This window comes from Nematolebias whitei, chromosome 14, assembly GCF_014905685.2.
Source record: "Nematolebias whitei isolate Nwh7 chromosome 14, NemWhi1, whole genome shotgun sequence".
Classification (NCBI taxonomy): Eukaryota; Metazoa; Chordata; class Actinopteri; order Cyprinodontiformes; family Rivulidae; genus Nematolebias; species Nematolebias whitei.
Window position 1 is genome coordinate 41,086,984 of NC_056511.1, and position 13,241 is coordinate 41,100,224.

At 40.6% G+C, this 13,241-nt stretch overlaps 1 protein-coding gene across 1 annotated transcript in view; it reads right to left on the reverse strand.

The window, feature by feature from the left end:
• Positions 1-5,069: 5,069 nt before the first annotated feature.
• spns2 (spinster homolog 2 (Drosophila)) overlaps positions 5,070-13,241 on the reverse strand; it is a 116,515-nt gene continuing 108,343 nt past the window's right edge. Inside the window, exons 12-13 of the mRNA XM_037687710.1 lie at positions 12,619-12,655; positions 5,070-5,167 (exon numbers count right to left, since the gene is read on the reverse strand). Coding sequence (XP_037543638.1) covers positions 5,141-5,167; positions 12,619-12,655 — 64 coding nt within the window. The 3' untranslated portion in view covers positions 5,070-5,140. The remainder of the gene's footprint in view (positions 5,168-12,618; positions 12,656-13,241) is intronic.

Sequence of the window (13,241 nt, forward strand, 5' to 3'; positions counted from 1 at the left end):
TTCTCACGCCTATGTATATTTAAAACTCCAGTCTTTCAAATTTGTTTGTTCCAAACTTTCCAAATTTTGAATAAAGTAGATGGCATTTCTTGCATTCTGGTGTGTTTTAACATTCTGTTAAACATCTAGTTTACCTACATAAGTACAGGTAAACACTTGATTCAGTAACTATTTTAAAGAGCACGGCACAAGTAGTAGCCTGACCAACAGCTCTCCTTGTGTGAATGGAGCATGCTCTGCTTCTCTCACGCATCCTAACCCCCCCACCCTGGTCGACAACTGCTGGTGTTGATGTAGTGGCGTGCAATAAAGATGCACTAGCTAAGATGCTACAGACATAGCGCTCCACTTCGCTCATGCATCCTAACAACCCCCCCACCCCCACAACAGTCGACAACTGCCGGCACTAACGTAGTGCTATTCTAGTGTGCAACACAGAGGTTTCTCCCCCTCCTCCCCTCTGTCCTGTCGACAAAAAACCTCGAAGAGATGAGCGTCCTGCCAAGGCAAGTGACCTCGAGGAAACACTGCATGCTGTGTGGTGAGTTGGAACCAGGAAAACCTGGAGTGGACTTTTAGTGGTTTAAGAATTCTCCTATTAATCAAGTGGAATGGATTAGTTAAGAAAGAAATAGAAACAGCACTAAATGTGAGGTGGACACCTCCCCTTTTTTTTTTTTACATATAACTAACTTAACAACTATGTCTTCAGACATGAACTCTATTTTTTTTTTTTTTACCCGAAGGTCCTGGGTTCGATCCCCGGTCATTGCACATGTCGTGATGTCTCTGAGCAGGACACTTAATCCCGAATTGCTCCCCGGGCACTTACGTAGCTGCCCACTGCTCCACCTGGGTGTATCCCAGGTGAGATGGGTTAAATGCAGAGAACCAATTTCGTCTTTGTATGGGAACATACAACGATGACAACACATAACACTTTATTTTTTATTTTATTTAAACTGAAGCAATTTAAAGAGCTATCTACAACGGGTAAGATATTAATTTTTCATAAAGTCATGATCCTAGGGTTTAGTGTTTCGTATTTCAGTCACATTTTTCTTTGTTGTATTCAAAAATATTTAGTGTGTCATTCTTCCATTCAGTTAATCACACCCACCTGCTCGTCATCTGCTCATTCGCCTCAGCTGCACTCATTTAGTCATCAGCCCTCCCAGCATACTCATACTCCCAGTTTACGCTCATTCATTACCTCATCATACTGTTTGCTCACGGTTTCATAGTGTAGCATATTTGAGTGAATGGAGGAAGAAGGTTGACACTTGCTCTTCACTATACTACGCTTTTTTTAATGTAATTTAATTGTCTTTGACGTTTTATTACAAAAACAATTAATCAAACTAAAACTGATCAACAATAATGAATAAATTGAACACAACTGATAAAGAATTTGGAGAATAACTCGCGTGGAAAGTAAAGTAAACTTTCACACCCACGAGAAACTTTAAAGAAAACTGTTGAGGGTGAATCTGGTGGACAGTAAGGGTCAGAGGTCAAGGCTAGGGGGAGCGCATCTTGGTGCGACATCAGTGTTTTAGTTTTTAGGTGCTCCAGGTTTATGTTTGTTTTGTTAGTCAGCTTTCAGTTTGATTCAAGTCTTTATTTTTATTCATGTAGCTTCCCCGTGTTTAAGTTTGATTTTTGATGCTTTTACCGACCACCACTTAACACAAAAACTTCCACAGAACCACAGTTCAAACTGGACAAACTTTCCCTTTTAACAATTTTAACAATCCCCATTGACAGTAGTAAGTTTTGCCCTGTTACTGATACAATAAAATTTAATAAAATGACAGCAGAAACAAAAATAAACTCTGAAACGTTGCGTCTATCCATTTTCTTCATCCACTTCTCTTTTCTGGGTTGCAGGGGTCTCTGGAGTCTGTCTCCAGAGACAGGGAACAACCTGGACAGGTTGCACGTCCATCACAGGGACATAGAGACAATTAAGTTAGTAATTACACCTGGAGAAAACCCATGTGACATGCACTCTGCCTGACGCCAAAGACCTGCTAACATCTCTGTTCGACCTTTATAACACAACTTGGACTCCGTATTTTTCTGGTAAGACTGAACTCATCTCTATTTTTATCTAAACGACATCAGCATGTCCCAGCAGTGAACAGAACCATAAACCAATGCAACTGTTGACTCATTTTGCACGGAGGAATGAAGACGAGCAGAAACAAGAGAAGTGATTAAATAGGTTTATTTGATTTACAGACATGTACATTTTCAATTAACACTCCCCTTCCCCCACTTCCTCCCCCCACGGGAGTATCACAGTTGAGTTTTATCATATTCTTTTGAGTTCTCTGACACGTCTTGCTAACTAAAAATAAAAATAACCTCTTTTTTTTTCTGCTCAACATCAGAAATAGGGTTCTTTATACATGATTCTTGTATAACAAGAAACACATTTTCTGGACATCGCCTCAGCGATGATTAATGTAGAATAAATCAACACAACAAGCTATAGAACTGGTGCTAAATCAACTCCGTTTTGGCAAAAAGTGAAACTCAGTTTATGACCCATCTGACCAGAGCCCACGTTCCTCAACATCAGGACTTTTTTTGTACAACAACGGTGAAGTGACCTTCTGAGACGGAGAAGACGGTGCCAGGCTGTGGTTCAAACAAACCCCTGAACATTAAGTGTGCAAAATGGGTTGTTCAGTTGTTCCAGAATTTAAAAAAAAAAATCAAAAAAATTACACAAGAGCTACAAAAACACGAATGCAAAAAGCATTGCATCCTTACAACGGGCCGTGTTAAATTGATCACGCTGCATTCTTTGAGTGTATACATGTAAGATGTCCAATCCATGATCACAGTAAAAAGGATAAATCTTACTAATGTAAAAAGTTTTTTTTTTGTTTTTTGGACTAATTCTTGTACAAAAAGGTAACAACTAGGCATTTAAAAACCCGATGACACAATAAAGTGTAGTATATTCAAACTTTAAACTTCCCTTTTATAGAATATTCTTCATTATGGTAACAAACAAATAAATACATTGCATCCAAGTCATCATTTACAATATATTAAACTTACTGCATGATATAGCTATATATATATATTTATATATTGTAGTTCATTAAAAAGTCATTTGGTAACATCAAAAGAGACAAGAAAACTGATAAACGGAAGGGAAGAAGTTTAGTTCAGTAAGAAGATGGAGGCGTGTGAACACAATCACATTCAGAGAGCTCCATGCAGCTGGAGAGAAGCTAAAGCTAAAGCTAACGATCGAACACTGAGGACACAGAGAGCCCACACATGATGAGTGAGTCTCCTGGTCCTCCTCAGGTCAGGTCAGTCCACCTCCTCCTCCACTTCCTATTTTTGTCTCAGAGGTCTGAAAAGTGCTTTTGTTCCATTTATGTACAAGTTTTTAAACCTTTGAGGCCACGGGCTGCACCAAGGTTTCAGTATAGAGAAATTCACTACAGAAAAAGAAAATCCTTCACATGGTCGTTGTATTTACAGCTGACAGCTTCACTGACTTTCTCCTAGTTTCCAAATAATGCATAGTGAAATTTGACGAGACATTTTGGGTGCGAGTATTGAGAGGGACGTCACGACATCTGATCACGTGCTGCTTTCAAAGACTTCTCATCAATGATGGGGTCTCTCCAGTCTGACCTGAGGCTCTGGACGTTTTGGTTTAGATTCTTATCACTAATAAACCGATGACTGCATCTCAGGCCTTTTAAAGGTCCTTTCAGCAAACCATGGAATCAGATATCTTCGATTGCACGGGGAAAAGGTCTCTCCTCACAATGTCTTATTGTAACCCTCGACGACTGGGAAGCATCATTTCAAAGGGTTGTTTTGTGTCCAGAAACTCAAAACCAACCATCAGCGAGCCCCCTTTCTTAATGAAAATCCAGCTCACTGATAAGGCAGAGTGGATAAGAAATGGTTGGTTCATTTAAATTTATACATATTGCTTTTTATCTACGTAAAACACAACTGTCACCCTTTTCAAGTCAAAAGAGTTGCATTCCTTTTTTTTTTTCCTCCTTGTAAAGCTGATATGAGCACAAACATAATAAATTACAAAACATAAACTCCAGTGTCGGCTTTAAATCACTCAGATTGCATCATCATTCTTTTAAAACAATCAAAGGTAACAACCTTCAGTTTTAAACCTAACAAAACACAAAAAAGATGTAAAAAAAAATAAAAATCACAGAAATCCTTAGGATATGTGCAGGTATCTCTCCAAGCTGTCACGTTTGTCTGGCACTGTCTGCACTGATTTAAGTGCTAAAAGCTCAAGAGATAACTTTTACCGCGGTTCATTGAAACGCCTGCAGACGTGAAAGTTCCCGTTCTTAAGGCAGATTTACTGACCTTAAAACTGTAACACTTTTTTGGCTTTTGTCTGACCACTATGTTTACATGCACAGCAAAACTGAAGAGAATACTGCATCTATCGAGTAAACCATGTTTGTCCAGGTAATACCGTGATCCAGGTGAGCACAGTAAGCTGATGTCGGTCACGCTTTGAGAATTCTGGTCTAACGTCCTTCGTTCTACGACTTCATCGCTTTCTGTTTTACAGGCTCCAAGTGCTAAAAGTTCACAAACTGTGGGAAAAGTCCTAATTGCACATACATAGAGGGATGAAGAGCTGATCTGCAGCGTGCATGTAAACATAGTCAGTGAACTCAGTGCAAAGTCCGAAGGAATGTATTGAGGCTATGGCACTTGGTGCAGATTGACAGCCAATGGAAGAAACAGACAGACACAGAAGAAACAAACTGTTGGGCAGGCAGGCAGGCAGGCAGGCAGGGCAGGTAGTCATTCAGTAGTATGGCATCAGGAGTCAGAGGGGGTCCTGGAGGACGACACCACTCCACGATCCACCATCCTTGGAAGGTTCAGTGGATCCTCACAGACTGAGATCAGGACGTCTCTGTCTGTGAGAGAGATTTAGGAGGGGCAAGACGCTCCCTCCTTTTCAGTTCTGAGTTGCCTCCAAACGAGTGTAAAATGTAAAAGAAGCATCAGGAGTCAACAAGAGGAGGGTCATAGCGTGGACAAAAGGACGGAGGACGTGACGGTGGCTCCCTCGGTCTTCTTTATCCCCATTTTAACATCCTTACAGAGTTCAGAAGGCTCCTTGTTTGCTTATCACCTGGAACAGAGAAACAGAGGCAGAAATGTTGCTGTTAGACCAGATGTGTCAAACTCAAGGCCCGGGGGCCAAATGTGGCCCTCATTGACATCTTATCTGGCCCCCAAGACGATATGTGAAACATAAAATACTTCTATCTCTTGAATTTTTTTCAGTAATCTTTGATTATGATGTCAAAAGTAGAGAACATCAAATGAGACCAATCAAACTCTTGTTGAGGAACCTGTGATCAAGAAAAGATGCTGGGTGTCTGATTTGAGTTAATGTAGATTCTGAAATTGGCCTTCAGGTGTGCTGAAGCAGAGAAACATCTAAAACAAGGAGGAAAGTGGTCCTCAAGGACCAAGGCTGGACACCACCAGTGTAAACCTAAGAACACAACACAGATACCTCACCAGGACCAGCCTGTGACCCACATATATTCTGCTCACAATATACAATGCAAAGTGCAGTTTCTCCTCATCTGTAGCACATCTGTAAGCTGCAGAGGAGTAAATACCACTGCTGTGTGCCAGATGAGGGTCCTTTATCCACGCCACGCAGGCACAGATGCATAAAAAATACCAAAAGAAAAGGTTTCTTGCACTTAAAGTGCAGTCTACATTACAATAACTGAGTTTTAAATGATTTCTAAATGTCCACTTCCAGTAAAGATGAACAAATCCAGCAGTTTAAAATGGCAGACTCTTTTTTGGAATATCGTATCTGATTTGTTAAAATCTTATCCAAATAAGTGTTGCTACATACACTGTAGAGAAAGTGTAAAGAGAACCAAGTCCAAAATTAAAATTAAATGTCAAATGCCACCAGTGGAAAACATTGCAGAGTGAATAGTACAGCAAGTCTCTGAGAAAAAAACTTTAGTCGTGTAATCAATGGTTTCAAGTTTATAAGTGGTTGAAGCATCTGGTCGTCACAACATTTTATGTGTCTGCAGCGTTTATTAGTTGGAGATACGACAAGTTCAAAAGATTTCTCGCTTTTAGATTTAAAGAGAAACTTGTGATCTTAGAGACAATGGAGGTCAATGAGAGTTCGGATGAGTGCATTCTGTCTGTGGGGATTTGGGAGGAAACCACAAGTCCTGTAGCAGCGAGACACGTTAGGTAAAGAGACGAGAAGTACATTTAGATGTGTAAACTGTGCAAGAAGTGTAGGATTTGTGGGACTAAAAACAGCTTGTATCCTGTTTCGTGGCCTTTGAAATGGTTTGATTTGCCTTCCTTGTTTGAGCTTTCAATAAATTCCAGTTTGACTTTATGTAACAAAATGGGTTTTATGGTCTTCTTTATTTTCTGCTAGTGTTTTTGTTAGTTGTTCAGTTTAATATTAGGTTATTGTTTTGATGTTTTCACGACCTGTTTTATCTTGTGCACCCCTGTACCGATTGGTGTCAGAAGCATTTGTAATGTGGGGGGACACAGTGGTGGGGGAGTCCACACCCAGAACGTTTACCTACATAAGTAAATACTTGATTCAATAACTATTTTAGAGTAGCCTGACCAACAGCCCCCCTCACCCGATCGACAACTGCCGGCACTAACGTAGTGCTGAGCTAGCCCGCAACGCAGAGGTGTCTCCCCCTCCTGCCCCTGCCTTGTTGATAAAAAAAACTCAGAGATGAGTGTCCTGTCGAAGCAAGTGACCTCGAGGAAACACTACAGTGTGGCGAGTTGTTGTAGGTAACCTGGAAAACCCGGAGTGGACTTTTAGTGGTTTGACTATTCTTCAATTAATCAAGTGGAATGGATTTGTTCACGAAGAAATAGAAACAGCGTTGAGTGAACTACAGTAACATTTTATGGTAAATGTGTGTGTGTGTGGGGGGGAAGGTGTCCAAATGAATCCATCCATCCATTACCCACTTCTTCCTTTTCAGGTCATGTGGGTCACTGGTGCCCATGTCCAACTATCACTGTGTGAGAGGCGGGGGACACCCTGGACAGGTCTCCAGTCCATCACAGGGACACATAGAGACAAACGAGACAAACAACCATTCACTCTCTCACCCTCACCTAGGGACAATTTAGTTACCAATCAGTCTAACATGCATGTTTTTGGTCTGTAGGCGGCGAACCTGGAGAAAACCCACGCATGCACGGAGAGAACATGCAAACTCCACCCAGAAAGATTCCAGTTGGGATTTGAACCAGGGACCTGCTCTCTGAGAGGCGGCAGCTCTACCAAGTGTGCCACCACCTGGTCCAAATTAAGTTGTTGTTGTTTTTTTTATGTGAGGAGGCCACATCCCCTTCACATAAAATTGTTACGACAGCTATGCCTGTACCTCATTCCTAATCACCTCACCTGCCTCCATCAATATAAGCTTTTTGGTTTTACTTGAGGTTTTGTCCAGATGTTGTATGTGTCCTTTACAACCACAAACATTATAATTTGTTAGCAACATTTTGAAAAACTCAGCTCAAAACGTTTGTTTTGTTTTTCAAATGCCCTCTATATGAGACTAACCTGTACAAATAAAGGTTGAATATTGTATATCTATTGCTTCCGAATGTCCTATTATTCCATCTCTGTTGATGTATTAGTACACATTTTGCCAAAACTACAGGAGTAGTGAAGCGAAAACCGTGACAGAAATAGTGAAACAAAAAGGGTGTTTCACTACTTGTGCATTGGCACTCTCATTAGATATGTAGATACACCTAATTAAAGCTCACAAGTCAGGACCATGTGGTGCCAGACTGAAAGCTATATTTATATTTTGGCGCGTGGACCATTAACTCTCATGGTGCCACACATGTGATCTCCTCAGCCTGGATGTGAGACAGTTGGGGGTACGTCCTGATGTTTGTTGAAGTCTACCATTATGTTGCCCTGGCTGGCACACAGTTGCTACAAATGGATCAGTTGAGTGACGCTCTGCACTAATGTCTCTAACACATACCCACCCACCCACAGCCCCTCATGAGCAGATACAGACTCTGACCCTGTAATCCCAGCAGGGTTCGACTGGCTTTAACAGGGGGGGGTTGTGTTATATTTGAACCAGTTGTTTTTCATCGTGTGTCTGCAGATCTAACACTTTTAGGACGAACAATCATCCTCAGCTGTTACCGTCACTGACTGCTGTATTGTTTGTGAGCTGAGCTTTAAAGGCAGAACTGCCTGTCTGATTTAGAGACAATTGGAGTTGTGGAAGCTCTGATGTGTGTGCGAGTGGCCCCCTTGTTAACAGCTCCGCTGTTACTGTTCTGCAGCGTGTTGGCTTCACGAGCAAACGGGACGGCTAATTGGACTGGCAGCTGAACAAAGTCGACTCAAACGGACTTGCGGCGTGTTTTTTGGCTGAAAGGACGCAAATCCTGACTGAGCACGCCTGGGCTGCTGCAGATCTGAAGGGCTTTACCTTTAAACTGAAACTAGTGAGAAGGCAGGCGGACTCCCTCTTTAGGCCTTTTATCTTCCTCGCTTCATCAAAGATAAAAAAGGTTTTCCGAACACTTCATACGCCGCTCGGGTCATGAGAGCGTGTTACCCCTTTTTGTGTGCGTGTGGTCTGCGGTGGCACGGTGAACCACAGACTGAGGACTTCTGAACGATAAGAGCACAAGGCAGGAAAGAATGTGCCTGCAGCTGTCTAAACACCTGCAACGCTTAAACTTTGGATGGCAGTGGCTGGATCAGAGTTTAGCCCTGTGAAGGGATTTTTCCCCGTGTGCCACATGAGACTGTAGTTCCTGAATGAGTGCAAAGCTCCGCTGTCAGGTCTCCTACTGATGTTTTGACAGCCCCTAACTCAGGGATGTCCTGCTGTTAACGCTGTGGTGTGGGCAACGAGGAGGAGGAAACCTGTCCAGAAGAGGCTGCAGAGGCATTTAATTGGATCTCACTGTAGCTCATCTCTGTTTGGGATTGCTTCGCTGGAGATTAATGGTTTGTGATGTGTAACAGCTTTAGCGATGACTGCTTCTCTTCATCCTCGTTTATTCAGCTGTGGCATCTTTTCTCTGCTCTACTAAACTGCTCTCATTCACACTGACTTCTTGTCAGATATTTTATTTTATTATTCCTAACGTAAATATTCACATTAAACTCAAAAGCAGCCTCTCGTCTTCGCGCATCTCACAGAGAACGGATGTTAAACGCGCTCGGCGTGCGTGTGAAGTGCTTGTCATCAGAGGCCAGGTGACCTGAGAAGAGCATCGATCTGTAAGTCCGACCCAAGGGAAAACATGTTGCACAGCGCTGATTGATAATAATCTGCGACCAAAGAGCTGAAAATCAATTGTCACGGAGTGCTGCTTCGGCTCTGCTGCTGGACAGAACTCGTTCAGCTCTGACCTGTGTAGCCGTGACCACAGCCCTCCATAGTTAGTCCAGTTTGACGGAGGGGGCAGAATGCTGGAGCTGCTGTGTGGGACTGGAAACTGATGGATCCCCTGAAACACAATGTACCTGTCATGTCACCTGTTGCTAGCTGCTAATATCACCCTGCCAATGCTAATGACACCGCCTGCAGAGAAGGACAAAGCTGCAGATTTTAGCATTTTTCCACTCATGCATACAAACTGTGCGCCTGTTTCAAGGATGAATATTTGTAGATGAGTTTGTGACCGTTTGAGCAGTTCTCGATTCTGTTCCGTCAACTAATTCATCCTCATATTTCTTGTTGTGTGTATGTTTATTAAACTTATTAAGCCTGGTTATGCTCCTTTCAGCTTTTTCTGCAAATTTCAGCTTTTTCTGCTATTTCAGCTCCTATTTAGCTGTTTTTATGTTAATATTAGCATTTTCAACTAGACATTTTTGTTGCTAATTTCAACTTTTTTCAGCCCATTTCAGCAAAAATGTGCTCTCTCTACTTGTTCCTAATAAATTTAAGCTTGTTTCTGCTTTTTTAGCTACTCTTCAGCTGGTTTTTGTTAATTTCTGCTTTCTTCAGATAATTTCCACTTTTTGTGCTCATTTCTGCTTCTTTCAGCCTAACTGGGAAAACTTGTGCTCTCTCAGCTTTCTTCTGCTAATTTAAGCTTCTTTCTGCTATTTTTAGCTACTCTTCAGCTGTTTTGTTTTTTTGTTGCTAATTTCTGCTTTCTTCAAATAATTTCCACTTGTTGGTCTCATTTCGGCTTCTTTCAGCCTAATTGAGTAAATGTGTTCTTTCTGCAGTCTTTTGCTAATTTAAACTTCATCTACCTTATCAGATAGATTTTTAGCATTTGTTAGCTAATTCCAGCTGTTTTCAGATAAATTCAAGTTTTTTTGTGATAATTGCTGCCATTTTCAGCCTAATCAACTTATTTCTGCTAATTTCAGCTTATTATGCTCCTTTCAGCTTTTTCTGCTATTTTAGCTACTATTTAGCTGTTGTGTGCTAATTTAATATTTTTCAGCCAATTCCACATTTTTAGCTAATTTTGGCTCTTTCCACTTCCTTCTGGTGGGTTAAGCTTTGTTTTGCTTTTTCAGCTAATTTTCAGCTATTTTTTTTTTTTAGTTGTTGCTAATTTCAGTTTTGTTTTTTTGGCTAACTTCCTGTTTATGTGCTGCCTATTTAAACCTATTTCAGTAAATATGTGTTATTTCTGCTTTTGTTTCCTAATTTAGGCATCTTCTTCCATTTAAGTTACATTTCAGCTGTTTTATAGCAAATTCTTCAGCAATAAGCATTCACAATGCATTTTTGCAGGAGATGCAATTTCTCTAGTTTCATTTGGCGTAGTACCTATCCTCCTTATTTACAGTCAATCCATAAAGTTCAAAAGTCTTTTGTAAGAATTGTCACTAACTCTCCACATTTAGCTCCATCCACACCTCTGTTGAATAACTTAGACATTCTTACAGTTTATGATGTGAATAAGTATCAAACAGGAATCTTAATGTATAAAGTTAAATGTATTCCATTATCTTTACCTAAATATTTTCATAATTTCTTTGAGTTTAATTCTTATTATCATTCATACTCTACAAGGAGGAGTTATGATTTACAACATCCTCTTCTGCAGAGCCGCTGTTGCCAAATGTTCATAAGTGAATCATGTACAAGATTATCTGAATTTAAAAGAAAGTTGAAACAAAGCTTATAGTTTTAACACATTTACATTTATTGTTATTATTTTAATATATTTTAGACTATTTAAAGTTATTATAATATATTATCTATTGTGTTTGTGTGTGTTTAAAGTAAGATATAAGCTTATTTATAAAGCTTTTATGATTTCTTTATTTATTTTTTAAAGGGGGTTTTGGGTTTTTATGACCTCCTGCACATTTTGTTTTCATCTTTTCCTTTATGAGTGTTGTTTCTTTTTTGTGCAAACAATAAAAATAATAAAATTACACGCCGTGCTCTGAAACTGAACCTTTTGTTGTTCTTTAACAAAGTTTCTCTCGACGTTCGTTGATGAAGCACCAAACCACCTCGCTGACACGTTCAGGAACGTCTCGGATATGAAATCTGAGTTTCTGTCTTTGGTTTAGTTACGTTTTTCTTGGCTTTGTCACTTTTTTTTTGTTTGTTTCCACCGTCTGTATGAGCTTCCTGTTATTCAGTGTTGTTCTAGAAATAAGTTAGAGAATGCAAACATAACTTTGCACCCCCACAAAGGTTTTCCACTCAGTCGTCTGTTCATCACAAATATTGCAGGGCTGCTTTGGCAAACAATGTTTCCTGAGCTGGAGCTGGTTCATCCTGTCAGTTTTCCTACCCACCTCAGTTTCCTGCTTTTCTCAAGCTGGCGTAGTTCTTGTTATTTTACAATCAGATCAGGACGTCTTGTTCAAAGGGGCACGGTGGCAACTTTGTTGAGAAGTGTTTTGTTTTTATGCATATTATAATCATGTATCTTTGTGTCTGCTCTCGGATTCCCATTGAGGACACAAACGGAGCGTTACTGAAAGTCGCAGGAACCAAACATGAAGTTTAAACATTATTAACCTTTTGTTTGGTCTGTATACATTTCAGCAAACAGACCCAGCTTATTAAAAAGCCGCAGTACGAACCTTGACCTTTCGCTCTAAATTTGATAACCTTTACAAACAAGTCACAACAGATTCCTTGTGTTCCTTATCAGGAGCCAGAGTTGATTCTTGTTATTCTTTAATGGCAGCCATTGTCCCTGCCATTATTGTGTTTTTCTTCTGGATTAATCATTACAGGCCTTGTGTGTGTGAGAGAGTCTGATAAAGGCAGGAAGTAGGAAAGGCAGCTCAGGTCTTGATAAGATGCCGTGTCGTCAGCCAACTCCAAGAACGCCTGAACCTTTCTGAGTATGATGTGACGGGAAACAGTTCACGGAGCAAACACTTCCACATCATAATGTTTGACTCCTCCGTCTGTAAAAATGGGTTTTAATAACAGGGGTCTCCACCTGGTGCTTGTCAGGTAACGAGGAGAGCTCTTTAATATTCAAGAGGTGTCTCTGTTATAACGCTCGGAGCGCGTGTCGAAGGACAGCGTGCGCAGGAGAAGACGGTTTACCTGGTCATACCTTGACTGAGGAGGGTGGACGGGTCAGCTGGTTCAGCCTGAAAAGAGAAAAATCATTCGTTAAAGGCACACGCAGCGTTCAGGCTTCTCTTTAAGTTTCTCCTACAACCTCCACTCTGGAAAAGCTGGGACACTCTGTCAAATGTAAATGTACGCAGAAACCCATATTTTAATCACAATGAAACCCAGTAAACACGTTTAAACAAAAAAAAAAGTACCAATTCTAGGAAAATAAAAAAGGTACTTTTGAATTTTATGGCAGTGAAACATTTTTAGAACGTTGGCAAAGGGGGCACCAAAAGGCTCTGAATGTAATTATGAATGAGAAACAGCTGGAAGAGCTTTCTGCAACGAATGAGCTGAGTTGACAACAGGTCAGTGAGAGGACTTGGTTTAATAAGAGCATCTTAGAAGCTGAACTATCAGAAGTAAAGATGGGCAGAGGTTCAGCTGTATGTGAAATACTGCACCTAGAAGTAGAGGAACCATAAGAATGATGTTCTGCTAGGAGAAATGGTAAAGTCTTTGAATATCCCATCATTTATAATCAAAGGATTTCAAGAATCTGGAGAACTATATGAGCTTAAAGGACAAGGATGAAGATCAGTACTGGGTGTCTGGGAT